This window comes from Cygnus olor, chromosome 3, assembly GCF_009769625.2.
Source record: "Cygnus olor isolate bCygOlo1 chromosome 3, bCygOlo1.pri.v2, whole genome shotgun sequence".
Taxonomy (NCBI): domain Eukaryota; kingdom Metazoa; phylum Chordata; class Aves; order Anseriformes; family Anatidae; genus Cygnus; species Cygnus olor.
In genome coordinates, this window is record NC_049171.1 from 103,385,865 (window position 1) to 103,405,352 (window position 19,488).

The following is a 19,488-nucleotide window of genomic DNA, read 5'->3' on the forward strand; positions in this document are numbered from 1 at the left end:
TTCCTCCAGGTACTCTGTGTTGTGAGAGGGCCTAGGAAATGCTGTCATGAACCAGAACCTAGCTCTGTGAAGCGCGAGGTAACTAATGCAGATGTTGGAACATGCCAGGAATTCTCCAAGGCTTCTGTAGTGTGTTGTAGGTGCTTGGACAGGAATGCAAGGTGATGGTTACTGTTATGGTGGAGTGTGCTGGTTTCCATTACTCATTGTTTAAGGCATGCTTCGCTCGCTTTGTCTTGTCAAAGATTAAGTGCTTGGAAAGACTGGTCAGCGGTCTCCCTGAGACTTCATTCATTGATTATCTCAAGTTTGAGTAAGTGAATGAGCTCTTCTAAAGTGAATTGCAATTATTTCAGTGTTACTTCCTTTTTTTTTTTTTCCATAGAACTGGTACATGTGATATATTCCAGAACAGCTTGGAGTCAGGTGTTCGCATGTTTGTCACTTGCAGCTGAGGCTGGATTTTCAGAAAAAACTGGCTTTCAAATAAGGAACATAAGGAAAGCCACACTTTTTTTTTTAAGCAGTGGCTTCTCTTACCAGACATGAGGATGGATATATAAGAGCTTCACATTTGCTATGTTGCCATCTCTTGGAAAAAGTGGGGCTTGTCTGTGGAAAAGAACTTCAATAAATCAAGATCAATCATCATTTAGAATGACATTGTAGCCCAGATCATGATTTTGAAGCAAAAACTAATGGGTGAGGTTTTGATGATATTTTATGCAATGCTTGGACTGTCATGACAGTTGCCTATAGCTTCAATCCTAGAATCTGTGCCTGTGTTACCTTTGTCATATTTAAGTCTGCAATAGCTTTGTCTTGAGAAATACCCTAAGACTTAAATATGACAAAGGTAACACAGGCACAGGGATAGTGCTTTGTTTTGCCTTCGTCTCCCTTTTGCATTCAAGAAAAGAGAATGTTCTCTTGTTTCTATGTATGTTTCTCTGCACAATGTTCTATGCATGAGTTGCTTGAGAAACTGCTGCTAAAACAGCTTTTTTTGTAAGAAATTGCAAATGTTCAAATGTTCAAGCTGTAAGTTTTTTCTCTTTTGAAGAGGAAAGCTTTTATATTAAGTGAATGTTTCATTTTTCTTGATCTATGGCAAGGCTTTGGCTGTCTGATATTCTTTTAAAATTTATGTATGGAAGTAGAGAGGCCTTCATGCTTGAAATCATCCGTCAGTGCTTGGCCACAGTCCCCATTTTAAACAGATTTCTCCTCTGCCCTCACTGATGTTGAGGCTCAAAATATCGTGAGACCTACTGAATAACAGGAAAGACTATGTTCTGTTTTTCTTCTGTAAAGAGGGGAAATGTAATTAGTGTTTAGGAAAGAGTCTAAAATACACTGCCTGCTTAACCTGACCACAGCAGAATTTTAAATCCTGTCGATTTGCTATAATCATCCACAGTTCTTCCTTGGCATTGCTGCTGCTGAGGTAGAATGGACATTTTCTGTTAGAATATGTGGAGTAGCAAGTAGGAGTTGCTCTGCTGCTGACTGATTTTATTTTTTAACTTTTTTTCCTGCATTCAAAAGTCATAGAATCATCTAGGTTGGAAAAGACCTTCGAGATCGTCAAGTCCAACCTTCAACATGACCTGCTGAGTCCCCTCCTTCCCTGACAACTGGATTTTGTTTACAAAAATTTTTTTGAATGCATTCTGCTTCACTGAAATATCCCATCAATTTTGCAGAGTGGATGTGCGCTCAGTTGCATGACACAAAAGAAAGCACCAAGTACTTGTAACCCATTTGCTTAATGCTATCCATGATAAGTAGCTTTTTTGCACTCATAGTGGTGATTTGTTTAGCACTTCCCACAGAACTACAGTGAGATCTTGTTGGCCAAACATAGTTAGTTACTTGAGAAACACGTAGACAAGGGAGGCATTCTGGGGACTTCTTCTTCCACTAATGGAACTACAGACAGTTTCAGAAAGCTTTAAGCAGCTCAGAATTACAAGATGTTTATACATACATTGTCTTGGTTTAACAAGAACCAGGACAATGTATCCAGTGGACTCTTCCAACAAGTGTAAACAAACTCAGAAGCACTGAGTTTGTCTGCACATCTGCTCTTGAGTATACAGCCATACACCCATACTGATGTTGCACAAAACCTCCTTCAAGTAGTTTTTGTATAAACTTGGACTCCCAAAATATTGTTTTGTCAAGGTTATTATAGGGCCAAGTAGTGAGTTCCCACGCATAGATAAATGCTCACTGTACAAAATTCAAACACATCTTCTACATAGAGGGACCGATATGTCTTCTCCAGTCCTTCTACATTGGCTTAATGAAGGTGCCAGAGCGGGAGATCTTTGTAACTCTGAGCAGATAAGGTGGTTACCAAGTACCAGATGACAGAGGACACCATGTATGTCTCTGAAGTAAAACAACAACAAAAAAAAACACCACCAAACCAACCAAACAAAAAAAACATGATGAGTTTATTATGAGTTGGTTTCCCTACCTACCCTCCTCAATTCTGAGCATTTGTGAAGTGTTAATTTCATAGTTATACATACTGCCTGAGCAGATACGCTGTAATGGAGCCCTGAATGAAACACAGACAATAATTAGATGATATATTTGTAGTCATATTTACATAGGTTTACACATCACTGGCACATTTGTCTGGTCTTCAACTTTAACTTTTCAAATGCTGCAGTTACCAGTAATTGTGACTTCTGTCTTATAAAGCCGCTACATTTGTTTCAACAGAATCTTGACAGTCCTAGCATGAAAACTGTGCATGGAGATTTCAAACCTTCATTTCCCTAATAACAAAAGCACTCTCCGAGTTTTCTCCCAGATATCTTGGTAGTCTGTGTATCACCCGTTTTCTTTCTTATAGTGGAGTTTTAAAAGAATGAATACAATAAATTGAAATCCTTTGCTCTCCAAACCACAGTCCCATACAGTGGGGCAACTCTTGCAGGTCAGGACAGGACAGAACAAAACGGAAGACTATCAGGAGAAGCTTGCCTTGAGTATTGAGCAAGAGCTGTTATCCTTGCTCCAAGCACAGAATTTTGTTTGTTTGTTTGTTTGTTTGACTACAATCCCTTGGCCATGGAAGGCTTATCTTAATTGGTCTATAAATAGGTACCTGGTATTGCTTCAAGTAGCCTTGAGGCTAGATGCTATACATGCTATTCTGTATCTCCCATCACCTGTTGTTCCTGAGCAATGTAATGCTTCTAGTGATCTCTACAGTTAGTGACCCTTCTTGGCAGCGTGTGTGGAACAAGGCATTTCCAGTTACTGGTATTTGAGGAACTGTCAATTAATGAGTGCTATCAGTGTGGCTGAGAGACTGCCAGTGGTGCCAGGTGTCCTCCGTATCTCTTCTTTTTTCCTGGCTTTTATTGTGAATGTCTGCGGTGCCAGAGTCTACAAATTACTTGAGTAGAGACAGGACAGCCAAGCTCCATGCCCTTCTCTGAGGACCATGGATGAGTAGTGAGCAGGTTTAAGTTCTTTCCTTAAAGTATTTCTATTATTGTTTTCAGGAACTGGGCAAACAGCAGGAGAATTTAAGTGATCTGTCTGAGGATTTTGGGAAAGACTATGACTTCTCAGCCCGAGAGCCATCAGATGCTTCAAGGGACTTCTCTACTGCCTCTACCAAGCCTCACGAACAAAGCAGTGAAGGCCCATCTCACTCTTACACTACAAATGGACCTTTTAGAAATGTTGAGACTGGAGATTCTGGCCTCAGTCAGAAGCCATTCCCTCCCAAAATGGATGCAAGGTTATTTGGAGGCTTTAGGGACCCTGGAAATCCTTTCGCTACTGCCTTTGGACAAAATAGGGCTTTTCACCAGGATCATTCCTCTGTTGGTGGATTAACAGCTGAAGATATTGATAAAGCCAGACAGGCCAAAACAGGTTCAGAGCAGAAACCCTACAAACAGATGGTATGTGTTTGTTTTTGTTTTTCTTGGTTTGTTTTCAGTTAAGGGTTCTCAGTGCTATTGCTTCTATACTGGATTGTCCTTTACTCACCTTCTCCTGTGTTTCTTATTTTTTCCTCTTCTGCTGTTTCCTTTTGTAGAGGCAAAAGAAGGAAGAGTCAGTGCTCCTTCACTCTGATCTCTGTGATATTTGTTCTGGCAGTAGGTTTTCAGCCTACTTTCATATCTACCTCCTCTACATCTGATATTTGAATGTGAGAGGATGTTTAAAATGCATACATAGGGTTAGAGTTAAACTTTACATTAACAAGAGCTCTCCATCCACTGGACTGTGAGGAGTCAATGTGTTGATTACTGTAATGAAGAGTCTGTAACTCACCCCAGTTCTTGGGCTGGAATATTGAGAAGCTATGGACAGCTGTGGGCTACAGAGGTCTGGAGACTCTCTTAAAGGGTTTATCTTCTGTTTGAAGGACCCTGTCCCCTTTAGCTAGCAGTCTTGCTATGGCTGTGAAGAATGGATTGGACCTAAGCTTCTCTCAGCAGATGCCATGGCTTCCTGTACTATGTCTTGCAGCCCTCCTACAGGTGGAGAGATTGTTGTCTTTAGCATTAGTAGATTGGAGAGTAGCATAGATAACAATTGTTGCTTTAGGGCTTCATGCCCTTGTGCAAGACAGTGCAGAAAGCATACAGCAGGATTCACAGTGGAGATGCCTGTCATCTGCTCTGATCTTTTTCCTCCGTCCCCAAACCCACTATTGGATGCTGCTGTGGGTTTACGCATTCAGGATATTGCTTCAATGAAACTGTATGCTTCTTCTCTGGCTGTTGTGTGTGAGGAAATTATCTATGGTCCTGTCAACCTGATGACTTTGCAGGAGTTTTAATTGCATGTGTGGAAGAGAGTTTGGGTTGGCATTGCACTGCTTCTCCAAGCTGACAATTAAAGGGCTGCTGAGGTAAAAGTGAAAATGGGCTTTCTAAACATGGTTATTAGCTCCTCTGTCTTTCACATCCTCTTGTACATTTCTCAGTTTAATGCATGTTTCAGTTTAAGGCATACGTGTTTTGCAGTGTGCTCAGGTGAAAATCTGTTGGTGCATATGAGGCTTGGTGTTCAAGAACAGCTTTCTGTAGCACAGAGATCTTCTTCAAGTGTTTTTCAAGTTGCTCTCTGAATTTGCAGCATCTGACTGTATGCCCAGTTCATTTGTGGATTTCTTTTTTTTGTTTTCCTTGCCTTGTTTTTCTGTGGCAGCTCAGCGAACGGGCCCGAGAGCGAAAGGTTCCTGTTACGAGGATTGGACGGCTCGCTAACTTTGGAGGTGAGTTCGCACACCCGTGTGTACAAAGTCACCACACTTATACATACTGATTGATGGTTGGCTATGACAGTGCTCCTGCTAATGTAAGAATTGGTTCCATTTTCTAGTTAAGCTTGCTAATAGGAATGTGCTTTCCCACAAACACGTGATTTGGCTTAGAGCTTGATTTGGGCTTTTTCATTTCAATTATGGAACTTGGTCTTTAGTCAGAATTAAGTTACTCTTTGCATCTCCTCTTTTGTCGCTCTTTTATCATATCTAATTGCTGGCAAAGAAAAAAGCTCCCTACCTAAACAGATATTTCAGATGTGTTCAGCAAGCTAGCTGTTAACAAAAGCTGTAGAATTGGTATGGTTTTTCTTTTTGTCTTTCTCTTAGGACCACAGGCTGATATGATTCCTGGACCTTGGTTTTCATATACCTGTTATGAAATGAAAAAAGTCACTCTTAATAGTGTAGGGTAGATGATTTGTTTAACAACAGCTAAAATAGTGGTGTGTTACCACCACCTTTAGTGTGCCTCCTGCTGCACCCTGTGATTATATTGTGAAGATGCTTGAAGCTTTTGTTTAAACTTCGGCTCTTTAAACCGTAGCAGTTGATTAACAGTAAACATGTTTATGCCTGGCTTCAGTTTGAAACAGTTGTTGGCTGATGATTGGAATTTATTTTTTAGCAAATTAGAGTAGAGCAGTAGGCAAATCCCAAGAAGACCTATTATAACAAGCTCTTTTTCTAGTATTGTGTCCAATATTGTTTGAATAGAATAGTTCCATTGGAAGGGGTCTTCAAAGATCATTAAGTCCAACTGCCTCACCTCTTCAGGGCTAACCAGAAGCTAAAGTATGTTATAGAGGGCATTGTCCAAATGTCTCTTGAACATGCATGGGGCAATGCCACCTTACTAGGAAGCCTGTTCCAGTGTTTAACCACTGTCACAGTAAAGGAACTCATGTCCAGTCTGAACCTCCTCTGGCACAGCTTTGTGCCATTCCCCTATGTCCTGTCATCAGTTACCAAGTAGAAGAGACTGGCACCTTCCTCTCTACTTCCTCCTCAATAAGTTGTAGAGAGCAATGAGGTTGACTTCTTTTCTCCAGACTTAGGCAACCCAAGTGTCCTCAGCCTCCCCTCACAGGACATGCCATCCTGCCCTGTTACGAGCTTTGTTGCTCTCCTCTGGACACTTTCAAGGACCTTAACGTCTCTTTTTTTTTTTTTTTTTAATTATGGAGCCCAGAACTGCATGCAGTATACAAGGTGAGACAGCACTAATGCAAAGGGAGGGCCACCTCTTTTGACTGGCTAGCTATGTTGTTATTAATGCAAACCACGTTTTGGGATACACTCTTGGCTTCCAGGGCACGCTGTTGGCTCCATGTTAAGCCTACTGTCAGCCAGCACCCCCAGATCCCTCTCTGCAGGGTTGCTGTCTATCTGCTCATCTCCCAGTCTGGCATTACTCCATCCCAGGTGCAGTACCTGGCATTTACCTTTGGTGAATTTCATGCCATTGCTAATCACCCAGTTTTCCAGTGTATCTAGATCCCTCTACAAGGCGTTTCATCCCTCCAGATAGTCAGCAGCACCTCCCAGTGTAGTATCATCAGCAAACTTGCTGCTGAGGATGCACTCCACTCCTACATCCAGATCACCGATAAAAATGTTGAACAGAAATGACCCTAGAACTGAGTCCTGGGGAACGTTACTGGTGACAGTCTGCCAGCCCAGCATAGCCCTGTTCACCACAACCATTTGAGCTTTGCCATTTAGCCAGTTTATCACCCAGTGCATCGTGAACCTGTTTATCTCACAGTCAGACAGTTTGTCCAGAAGGATGCCATGAGGGATGGTATTAAAGGCCTTAACTGAAATCCAGAAAGATTACGTCTGCCACCTACCCTTCACCCACCAAGCAGGTGGCCTTGTCACAGCATGAGATCACATTACGAAGGCAGGACTTTCCCTTGATGAGCCCATGTTGACTCTGCCTGAAAATAGCTTTGTTCTTTACATGCCTTTCAGTGTTCCCCAGGACAATCTTCTCCATAACTTTTCCAGGCACCGAGGTTAGACTAACAGCTCTGTAGCTTCCTGGGTCTTCTCTCATGCCCTTTTTGTATGTTGGTGTAACCCTGGCTGACTTCCAGTCAGCAGGGACCTCCCCGCCCTCCCATGACCTTTGGTAAGTTGTTGAGAGGGGTACAGCTAACATCTGCTAACTCCCTCGGTGCTCTGGGGTGAATCCCGTCAGGCCCCATGGACTCATGAACGTTGAGCTGATACAACTGTTCCCTTACAGTTCTGGTGACCACAGTAGGAAGACCACAACTGGAGGAGCAGTGACTTTCCAACTTTAAGGTCTGGGCACCCAAGATATGTCATTATCATCAAAAACTGGGGCAAAAATGGCATTAAATGCCTGTGCCTTTTTCTCCTCCTTACTTCTTAGGCGACCATCCACTCCCAGTATTGGTCCAATGTTTTCCTTTGACCTCCTCTTGCTGTCGACATACGTGAAAAAGCCTTTTTTATTGTCTGACACCACACTTGCTGTTGTCAACTCAAGCTGAGCTTTTCTTGTTTCCTTCTTGGAGGTGCAAAGTGCAGCTTTGTACTCTCCCTGTGAAGCCTGACCTTGCTTCCAGAGATCACGTATTTTCTTTTTCTGCCCTAGTTCCAGGAAGACTTCCCTGTTCAGGCAAGCTGTTTTTCTGCCCTGCTTTCTTGACTTGCAGCACAGTGGGATTGCCTGCTCCTAGGCTTTTAAAAGGTGGTTCTTGAAAAGTGACCAGCTCTCGTGGATCCCCAAACCCTCTAGAGCAGATTCTCAGAGGACACTACTAACCAGCTTCCTGAGAATCTTGCAGTTTGCTTTTTCAAAGTTCTTTGAAGTCCAAAACATTTCTTTGGAAATGGGGTAAAAGCCAGCAGGAAAAGTACTGCGTGAACAGTATCTTGGACTTGTTCTCAGTCTAGAAAATCACTTTGAGGTACCTATCTTCATTGTCTCCCTGTCTGACTTGATGCTTTTTTTGCTCCAAGTAACTGTCTTGCATGTGGGATCTGAGTGGAGATGACTGTATCAGCATTTTAATAGATACTGTTTATGCTGTGATTGAGAAGTCTTTTTTTTTTTTTTTTCTGGTTTTGCTCAGCTAATAAAATCTGTGGATTTCAGGTTTGAAAGATAATTCCTCAGTGGTCTTGCATGGCTTGGCCCTATTGAAGGTCTGCAGAAGTTAGTTTCATAGCATACCTTCATAGAAAAACGTACAGGAATTATGAAATGTGTGGATGCAGTCCATGCAAAGGCCTTGTAACATCACTGATTGCCTTCCATGGTCTGTGCTTCACCTTATGCTGGATTCTTTGGCTCAGTGCATTTAGATGGAGTTGTTCTGGAAGCAGATATAGTACAAGTTTGAAGTTTTATTTGTAGAGATGGGGTTGTGATTACCTGATGGGAAGGAAGAAAAACTCAAATTACTCAAATGATGTTCAACCTGTTTGTGCCCAGGCTTCCTTGGTTGAGACTACAAAATGTGTGCATGCTTGCATACTGCATTTCTTCCCACGTACATGCACAAAATATATGCTGCTCAGCTGTGCTTCCTTCACTGTACTTACTATGTAATCCAGTTGTTTTATTTGGGAGACTGAAGGAGGACGTGGGATGTTTGGAAAACATGCATCAAGTACCGCTAGCAGTGCACAAGTAAGGCATGATGGGATGCACTGTTGCTGAAGAGTTGTGAGGGGGCACCAGCTGTTCTTATTACCCATGTCACTTATCCAGAAAAACAAATATTTTCAAATTGGGAAGATAATTGGGTAGGCAGTGAGACCTTAGTGCAGTATGCGTTTTGCTGCGTGGTTAGATCTGTGTATCACTTAATCTTTGGTGGTTTTGGTCAGTTGTGGAGGCAGGTAATGCTATTTGTAGTTGTAGCTTAATCTGTGGCCACTGTACAGCGTCATGCAACTTGCCACTTGCAAGCGCGGTGGTATATGGATTGCTGATGTTCAGTCTCATGGACCTATGGTTGCTGCTCAGGGTTACTCCACAGCACAGCTTCTTGGAGTTGTAGCTTACAGTGCTGCTTGGGTAAGGTGGGCCTCAGGAAAAATGAACCCCACAACTTGAGTCTACAGCAGGAGCACACAGCTCTCAGTAGTGCTTGTTGATGCACTTCACAAGAACTGGGTGTCTCAGACTGGTCTAGCCTATGATACCTGGCTGGCATGCTGGACTGAAGAAAGAAATACAGGAGAAAAGACTTCAGTGTAAAACTTGAAGATAACTCCATTGCAAAAGCCAGGATGCTCTAACCAATCTGTTTTGTAGCTGTGCTTGTGATCCTGTGGCTTGAGGTTAATTATAAAAAATGCTTCTATATGTAATTCAGTATTTTTACTGTGACCTGTTTCTTATTTTAAAGGATTAGCTGTTGGTCTTGGCATTGGAGCATTGGCAGAAGTTGCAAAGAAGAGCCTTCGACCTGAAGAACGCAATGGTAAGCCCTTTCTGCATCCTCATTTTTTTGGTCTTTTTTCCTCTCCGGTCACAATTTACCTGCATACTCATTTGCAAGATTTTATTCTTTTGAAAGCTGGGACATTGACACGGTTGGAACAACAAGGGGAATTTTGTAGTTTTTTAATGTGATATGTCCAGACTTTTCTTTTTTTCCCCATTGAAGTAAGCCACAACCTCACCATGTAGACAGAGGTCAGACGTGTATATGTGTGAGAATAAGTTTATGCCAGTGCAATTCATACAGCCTACTTTGCCACAGCCACACGTGAGCATGAATACCATACCTGTGTACATTCTTGGTTATATTGGTGCAACAATATTTGTAAGCTGTTCAGTGTAACCGCGTAGTTCAATCACTTCAGAAACTGCAGGTGAGCTCTTATGTCTGAAAGCTTCATGCTATTGCTGTTTGCAGTCTGTTTGAAATTTAAGGATGTACTGCCTAATAGGAATTTATTTAGAGGATGGCTGCTCTTTTCTGTTTTTAAGAGTGACAAAACAATTTAAGTACATGCTAAGTAGTGATTCTCTACTTCCATCTTTCTTTTGTCTTCCTCTGAAGGATTCTCATGACCATGAAAATTGACCTGACCTTGTCTTTTTCCCCAGCTTGTTTGAAGTTGGAGTTAAAATGTTCCTGAGTTATACCTGGCCGTGTCATGGTGGCTTTCTTCCAAGCTTTTGCAGTGATTAAATATGGCAGTGTAGCTTGCTCTGTAGGCTGAGTTGTGCTCTGGGAAAAGTAATGTTCTTGACCAAACCTTGATTAGTGTATATGGCAATGAGGGCTGATGACTCAGATGGTAGGCAAGGGATTTGGAAAATGGTCTGGGTTTTATGTTTAGCTGTCTTGCTTGATTTCATTTCTGCTTCTCTTCTTGCTGTTGTCTGCTTAGATAAGAGCTCGGAGCAGTGGTTACACTGTGTAAAGGAGAATGGGCCAGGAGTGGGAAGTTTTGAGGTGAGGCAGAAGTAGAAGATTATTTCATCCCTTGTGCTGTCTTGGAGCTTCTTAAGCCAAGATTGCAAGAAGGATGCTGCATCATCTAGGCTCTCATTCCTGCTGCTCTTCGACAGCTTCTAGCTAGCGTCCTTGGACACATTTTCCGTAGGACTTTACAGTGGGTATGACTCACTGGATGAGACCTCTCTCCAAGGGCTCTGCTCCTGCAGAAATGCATGGCAGAGGATATATACACGGCTTAAGTCCAAGATCCCATTTTCTTACTGCTCTCTCTGTCAGTACTAGCCTTTGCTATTCTTGGGGGAAATGTCTTGCATAGGTACCTCTACACTTCCTTAAAAAAAACAAAACAAAACAAAAAAACAAACAAACCAACCAAACAAAAAAACCCACCCTGCACCTGTTTCATGATTTCAGCTTGAGGCAGTTGTGCTCAAGTTGAGAGTTTTTTCTGGCTGCCAGCACCATAAGCTCAGGTCAACCTGTCTCTGAGGGTGGCATGTTGTCCGGTTCTTTGGAAGCTTTTAGCTGATGTCTTTTCTCTTGCCACTGCTGCACTGTATTGGAATGTCAAACAAGTGGGACGCATGGCCAAAGGTGTTCCTGAGAATTTCACACTCTTGCTAGCATCCAGGAGTGACCAGGAAGAGTCTTTTCTTGGTTTCCCCTCCTCCTGCCCAGTCAGTACAACTGAAAGTGTCTCACACCTGTAAAATAGGGCTAGAAGCATTCATCCTTCAGTCACAAAATTGCAAGCCTGAAACTCTTGAGCTACAGGTGATCCTAAGTACAAACCATGTTACTCTGGCATCTTGCCATTGCTGCTACCAAATGGAAGTCGCATGGATGCTTCCTCTCCTGTATGTTCTCTAGTAACCATGTTTGTATTGATGTGTTTCCCCCCACCTAAATTTCCATTCATGTTTAGCAACTATAGGGCCCTTCCCCTTCCTCTCCTCTCTGCCTCATCTTGTCTGTTTCCAGAAACAATTTACTTTTTATAATATTAAGGGACTTATCCCTGAACAAAAATTTTGGTGCAAGAGTTTGTGAATTTCTCCCCTCCTCATCAAAGCCTGATGTCCTAGACATAGAAATTTGGTGGTGGAAATGATTTCTGTGGAGTTGCAGGGGTGTTTTTAAGGGCTTAAGGCCCTATGGCTGCCATCTTTAAGTGCTTTAATAAGTGGTTTGGTTCACCTTCATCTTTTAAAAAGAGGATGGTCGTACTTCATTTCCAGTGGGAATTTTCTTGTTATGTTGATGTAGCTAACTTAAAAATAACCTCCTAGGTCACTGGTGACCTTGCTGGTAGTCTTAGCATTTAGTGTGTATCTAAAGTAAAAGGTTTACATGTGGTGGGGATGGGAGAGTAGAACAGGTTTCCAGGAATAAGAATGAAACACTGCCCAGACAAATAGTTGCCATTACTAGCAGAAAGACTTTGGATTCAAGGTCAATTTTGTAACTTATTAAAGACCTATAACAGGTTGTCCTGATAGGCACTGTGCAAATGCCAGGCTGGGCAGAGCCCTGCGGGGCTGGCAGCTAGCCTAGATTTGAACAAATGTTTGTTTCCCTATGGAAAGAAGAAGTGCAGTCTCCTTGAGTGGTCAGTCTTAAGTGCTTAGGTTACGTTCTTGACTGTTCACTTGCTCCGAAGTTTGTGTGGCAGATGATCCTAAAAATAAATGCATGCAAAGCAGTGTGGCAGCAGGAGCTCTCACTTCTGAGGCCTCCGTATTTCCACAGATTTTTTAGATGTGACTACTGTCTGCCTTTTCTTTCTTCGCCTGCTGAATTTGGGTGGGGGAAAAAAAACGGTGATCTTGAGATGGGGAGGAAATAGTTTGTAGTATGAAATGTAGCCTGCTGTCTCTGGGAAGAACTTTAACTTACTGAAAGTTGGCATAGAATGTGTTTTGATGAACCGTGTTGGGTTTTATACCTGTTTTCTTCCACCTACCCTTGGAAGCCTGTCTGTTTTCCATGTTGTTTCTTCACTTGTCGTTTACATAAATCTGGTTTTGACTCTTGCTTTCAGGTCACCTTCTTGTTCGTGCCCACTTCTAGCAAGGTACATAAACAAGCAACAATCTGTCACGTGCTGTTGGGTGGCTTGGTAGTCAGGCAGCACCCCTGTGGGCTCAACTTCAAAGAGAAGCATGCCAGGAGAACAAGGTGGGGGAGTGCCTATGCTGGCCCTTTCTCTGACAAGACTTTCAAAATTGTCATGGCTCACTGGCTTCTGGAGGTGACTTTAATCATTAACTAACTCTTTCATCCTTATCTGTGCAGGTGTTATGAAGGAAGATAGAGAACTCGGTAGTCTCCCTAGCTCCTTTGTGTCCGGACCTTGTGGGAGGGACTGTTTGTTTTGTCACTGCTAAGGATCCAGAGTTTTCCTTATGGGACAGTTGAGAGACAGAGCTCTTGTTCATGGCTTCAAGCCTTCCACCCTTCAGTGCTCTGTTCTTCCTGTCCCCTGGGCAGTGTGAGCTCCCTCTGTACACACTCCTGAGAGCTAGCTGGAGAGGGAGAGGATTTCTTGCTGCTGCAGTCACTACGAGACACACTAGTAATTTCCATCTGTCAGAGATCTTCAGATCTTGCAGCTGCTGTGCCTTTTGGGCCCTTCTTGTTGTATATGTTGGCTTCAGCTGTTCCATCCTTTGTACCCTTTCCTCTGAAGTGTTTGAAGCAGGCTGTAGCCCCAAGATTGACATACCAGCTCTGGGCTCTGCAGCCTACCTGTAAGACCTGACCTCCTTCCTGTTCCACTCTCCGTGGGAGCTGAGCTGCAGTCCCAAGAGCAGTGGTCATCAGGTGCCTGCCTGCCCATTCTGTCTGTGCTCTGTAAGCCAGAAAAGCTGTCCTTCTGAAGGAGTTGTTGCTTCCAAAGGGATCACAAAATCAAGTTAGTCTCCTTCCATCTGTGTTCCATCTTTATAAATAAATAAATAAATAAATATATCAGTCTTTGCCCTTTGCTGGAGACATGACTGTGCTTGTTTGTGTTGGTATATTCTGGGCCTTGTTCTGCACGAGCTGATGTATGCATGACCGCTGGTGAGAGTAAGGGTTTGGCCCCCTCCTGGCATGCTCTCTAAGTGCAGTTGGAACTAGTAACCGTAGTGGCGTTGAGATGTTCTTCTGCCCAAATGTGCTGTCTTTCTCAGTGGCAAGTTGCCTGTCAGAACATGGTAAGGAGTGGCATGCATGTGTGAGGATGTAAGAGGGAAAGAAGTTGGCAATTGGAATTAATTTCCTCTCTGACACAGTTGTCAAAGAACAACATGGTATCCCAGATGAGAGCTCCTGCTGGTCTTCTGGGAGAACTCTCTCCCTGGATTTGACTGGCTCCGTAACCTCATCACAGATTTACAATCTGCTGCCTTTTCAAGATGCTGAATGCAACCGTGGTATTTTGGGATTATGGTGTTGGGACAATTTATTTTGCCTGTGCATTGAGAGAGATTACAGTTTCATTAAGAAGAATGCTGTTATGCACTTGGAAATGTGAAGGCTCTATCTGCTTTCTGCAGATGCCTAGTGCATGCTTTAGATGTACAGTTACACAGCAATACGTGTGTGTATGAACGTGTGTGTGGGGGGGAAGATTTGGTGCTGGTGTGAATTCTGCTCCTGCTTTGTGAAGTGGGAGCATATTCTCAGTCAATTCCAGCGTGCTGTCAAGGCTTTTGACAATCCCTCTTGCTGTGTCCCACTCCTGCTGCTCTTCTGAAGCTGTGGCTATGCTGCAGCCTATGACGTTAAGACTCAGGAGACCTTGATGTGGTGTGAGGTTTGAGCTATGTGGCACAACCAGCTCAAACACCGATGTCTGCCTGGGATCCTGGACAGTTTGCATAGCCTCCATGGATGTTTGTGCTGTTGTGACTCGTTGCTGTTGGCACTCAAGCTAGCAGTGAGTCAGAACAAGACACAGGTGTACAACCACAGTTCATGCCCCTGGGTTGCGATGCAGATTGAGTGTAGTCCTGGTTTGGTTTTCCTCTGAGGAAAGGTGAATCTCCTGCTTGAGCGAAAGCTAACACAGTGGAGTTAGCTTGCTGAGGTAAGGGTGCTTTTCATCCATATGCTTTCTCTCCTTGCCTTCAGGAAAGAAAGCAGTGATGGATTCCAGCCCATTCCTGTCAGAGGCCAACGCGGAAAGAATTGTGAGAACCTTGTGCAAGGTCCGGGGAGCAGCTCTGAAGCTGGGACAGATGTTAAGCATTCAAGGTAAGTGGTAACATAGGTCCTTAGCTACCCTCAGCAGTGCTGCCTGGTGGAGCAGTTCATTTCTTGTGTTACATTGTCAGCTGTTTGAAATCAGTATGGAGTAAATGTGGACAAGCAAGTAGCTTTCTCATGTGAGAACAGTGGCAGCGATATGTTCGATTCAGTTCAGCTTAATCATAGGCTGAAGTAACTGATGTATGGATTATATACCACCACTTGCCTAATGCCCCTGTTGTAGGTCTGAGCTGAATCAGGCACACAGCTGAAATTGATTGAAAATGAGATGACTGTCTGTGAATTTTAATGCTTGTGTATAAAAAGCAGTTGTTGGGAAGCAGAGCTGTATCACAGTCTACTCTCAAGTGTCCTGCTAGAAAGGAGGTAGAAGATGACAACATGATCCTGTTAATCGTTTACCAAAAGTGTTTGAGGTTGTATCTACAGCCCTCTCCCATTACAACCACCTGTTTGTGATTTACATCACAGAATCACAGAGTTGTAGGGGTTAGAAGGGACCTCTGGAGATCACAGAGTCCAACCACCCAGCTAAAAGCGGGTTCCCTACAGTAGGTTGAGCAGGAAAGCGTCCAGGTGGGTCTTGAATATCGCTAGAGAAGGAGACTCCACAACCTCTCTGGGTAGCCTGTTCCAGTGCTCTGTGAACCTCACTGTAAAGAAGTTCTTACGCATGTTTGTGTGGAACTTTCTTTTTCACGTTCTTGAAGAGATTTCAGGCTGTCTTACTGCACCAGACTCTTAAGGTCACAGGTGGAGGCACGAGTGACATCTGCTGCTTTGCACTAAACTGCTAGGTTACTCCTGGAAGATAGTAGGTGTGCTGATTTCAAACCTTATCTGAATCTGTTCACTTTGCTTTCCTGCCAAAAAAATGAGGAAGGAAAGAACCAGCAAAAACAGCGCTTTTACACTTGTCTGAAAATAGCTTTCAAGATATCACTGATACTGAGTCAGTGTCTGAGTGTTTGAAGTACTCAGTTTGCTTGGCTTGTGCTTTGACATTAATTTTAGTAGGTGTTGACTGATGGGGCTGGATCTTGTGTTGTGTTATTTAACTGAGACCAGCTCTGTGTTCCAGAGAGCCCTCATTGTGGTATTTCATCGTTCTTCATTTGCTGTCACCTGTTGTAGGTGTGTGCCAGGCTGATGGCAACACTTGCAGAGCTAGGTGGGAGGCAGCAGCTGACACGTCAAAGGCTGCTACCCATATATGCTCTTTTCTCACCCTCGAAACTTCCAGGTTCTTGTTTATAGTGCAGATCTAGGAGGAGCTCTTCTGTTCCTTGCTTTGTTTGGCCAGTGCCTCTCGTAGGTGGAATGAGTGAGCCATGCCTGGAAGTTGGCTCTGAAGTCAACTTGCCTACTGTAGGTGGGGAGAAACTTAGAAATTCGTAGGATGCTGTTATGAGTTGCACCTGATGTGTGCCCAGAGCCTGGTTATAGCTGCACCAGGCTGGGATGTTAGTGACGAGGGAACAGCTGTGAAAGGCCACCTCTGAGGAACAGAAATAATCTGGATTTTTTGTCACTTGCCTGCTGTCTCCTAAAATGACCGAGCTTTGGCAAGGGTTCAAACACTTGCCAACTGACTTCACTCAAGTGTCAAGGCATACAGGCCTTCAGCAATTTCAGTGGCATTGTCCAGCCTTCATCTGACTCATGACGTGTACAGAGTGCTGCAATGCCTGCAGAGAACATAGGCCCTTGCAGAGACAGAATGGGAGCTCCTCCCTTCCCAGGGCAGCGTCCTTAAGGTAGCTGTTTTTCTCATTTCCTGGGATAGACTCCAGGTTGTGTTTGTAAATAAATGACGCACTTTGATTTGAATGTAAGAAGCGTATGTGAAGGTTCTCAAGAATAAAGCTGGTAGCATGGACTTTTTTCTGGTGTTGGGAAAGCAGCAGTTAAATTTAATTCTTCAAGTCTTTATGAAATGAAGTGTTTGCCAGAACTGGCGGCTTTTCTCTGGGCAGTTGTAGAAGCCTTTACTTACAGGAGATGACTAATCTTTCAAGAGCCCACTCTCCCCATCGTTTCCTAGGAGGGTAAAAAATGCTTGCTAAATCCTTCTGGCTCTTAAAATAAGTTAATTTTAGCCGAATTATGTTTTCTTCTGCCTACTTATAACTGGTTTACGTTTGGGTAGTTGTTTACAGTAGTAGAGGCTACGTTATGATTAGTCTGAATCCAGTACTTGCATAAGTAGTGTTTTACTGCTGCACAGCTTTCTAGAGAAACTGCTGCCCCTTAAAATGAATTAAGTTAAACCCCACCACGAACCTGGGAGCACTGGGATGACTTCCCAGGGGTTCCTTCTGTTACCTGTGTCTGTGACACAGTGTCCTCTCCTAGGCCTGAATGCTGTACTGCTGTCAGCAAGAAGGGCTGGTAGATGACAGAGGCTTGTGCAGAGCACCTTGTGCTTTGTGTTTGTGCAACCTGCCATCGTACCAGAAGTCTCCATGCCGTGCAGTGCTGCACACTGCTCCCAGAACTGCTGCTGGATGTGTGGGGTCTGTAGCAGTATTCGTTATTTCACTGAATTGAGCCAGGAACCATGATGACAACCGATGCTGAGGAACTTTTTATACTTCAGAATCCAGCATGTTTTCTAGTGGATTTATACTTCGTCCTGACATTGTTCATTGGGAAAAGGTACGTAGAAACCTACTCTGGCTGCAGCAGGTGAGCTTAGGAGATGTTCAGGTGATATACAGTATTTTTTGGTGAGGGCGAAAACAAAGGAGTAGCTTTTCCCTCTGTTCTGTTACTTGTGTCCAGGACTTCTGTTTGGCTCATTTCCAAAGGTGTGATGCTTCAGGAGGTCTGCCTAAGGGTTCACTTCAGGGTATGGTATTTCTGAGCTAAAACGGATTCCATAACCTTCATTGGTGCGTGCTTGGGCAGGACAACCTGACTTGTTTGAGCACAGATGTATGTTTCTTTGTGTGCTGAAGAACAACTGGAGAACACGGTGCCTGTGCTGACTGCTATGTCCTCTTCCTCTGGCAGATGACGCCTTCATCAACCCCCATCTCCAGAGGATTTTTGAGCGTGTGCGTCAGAGTGCCGACTTCATGCCCATAAAGCAGATGATGGTAAGGAATATTCCTTCCTGCTCACTGGGGAGGAGGGTCCGTAACAAAACAAATGTCACCTGTGACATACACTGCTGGGGGAGGCAGACAGGTATTTTTAAGAGTATTCCTTCAATAGAAGCTGCATATTTTCAGTTGTGGGTGACATCTGATTCCTTATCTCAGCTATGTGCTGTCACTTCTCACCCACACATATACATTCAGCTCTGGACAGAGGAAAAAAATGTTTTCTTTTTTTTTTTTATGTCCAGAAGTTATGCTGGTGGAACAGGAAGTCCATACAAATACGATCACATGGGACTAGTTTAGTGCAGCCTCCTCTTCTGTTTCCTCTCCCTCTCTGATCTTCGTCATGGATGTTAAACTAGTGTTTACAAGTGTCTAAATCCCACTTTAAAAATTCACAAATTTTAGTCTGATGGAAAATAAACAGCAATTCTGTCTCTTTGATTATATCTAACCTACCTGCAAGTAGAGTTGGAACATGTTTTTTTTTTCCTTTTCTTCCCTGTGATTAAGATGTGAAGGGTAATGCAAAATGAACTGTCAGCACTGCATCTATCTTCTGAAAGATAAGAGCCAGAACTTAAGTATGGCAGTCTGGCAGTGTAACAAAAAAGCTGTTAATGGGGGCTGTCGTGTTTAATTGTCAATATTGCCTCAAAGAGAGTCAGTCTGGGATGCCTGTATTGCTTCCGATTAGTTTGGTAGCGTGATGAAAGAGGAGAAATATCTAAATCCTTGCCCATATTCTGGAAGATAAGTGGCCCCAAAAGGGGAGCTTTTATATTCCTGAGGCAGTGGTGGTTGTGTTCAAGATCGCTGCTCTTCGGGCCCCAGTAACACAGCCTCACACAGATCCTGTCAGAATCTGTTTAGTTCTGGGGAGCCACTGCTGGTTGGACCATTGCTCACAGTTGTGTGCTCACTGGGAGGAAGGGGAAACGGTCTCGGAGGCAGGGTGTAGGTACTCAGAGCAAGTCACCTTAGAGGAGCATGATTTCAAATAATGCAAATCTTAAATATTTGCTGTCCCCTGATGTTTTCCTTTCATTTGTAGAAAACTCTGAACAATGACCTTGGCCCCAACTGGAGGGATAAACTGGAGTCCTTTGAAGAACGCCCCTTTGCTGCTGCTTCAATTGGTCAGGTTCACCTGGCACGCTTGAAAAATGGGAAAGAAGTTGCCATGAAAATCCAGGTGGGCTTTAGAGACCGGCTTCCTCTCTTCTCTGTGCTGCACAGAGAGGCAGCGGAGCTGCACGAATATATTTACTGCTAGGTAGATAAGGAAACACTTTCATGTAAGTGGAATTTGGGTCCAGCAATGTCTTACCCTAATTGAAGCAGAGGGGAAGGACAG

General features: G+C 43.6%; 1 protein-coding gene across 3 annotated transcripts in view; it reads left to right on the top strand.

Annotated features, from left to right (window-relative positions):
• Nucleotides 1–19,488, top strand: part of COQ8A (coenzyme Q8A) — a 38,482-nt gene that overhangs the window by 10,219 nt on the left and 8,775 nt on the right. For all 3 annotated transcript variants that reach the window (XM_040552942.1, XM_040552941.1, XM_040552943.1), the window contains exons 3-8: nt 3,528–3,935; nt 5,194–5,260; nt 9,703–9,777; nt 14,887–15,009; nt 18,040–18,125; nt 19,186–19,326. In XM_040552942.1, the coding sequence (XP_040408876.1) occupies nt 3,528–3,935; nt 5,194–5,260; nt 9,703–9,777; nt 14,887–15,009; nt 18,040–18,125; nt 19,186–19,326 (900 nt within the window). The remainder of the gene's footprint in view (nt 1–3,527; nt 3,936–5,193; nt 5,261–9,702; nt 9,778–14,886; nt 15,010–18,039; nt 18,126–19,185; nt 19,327–19,488) is intronic.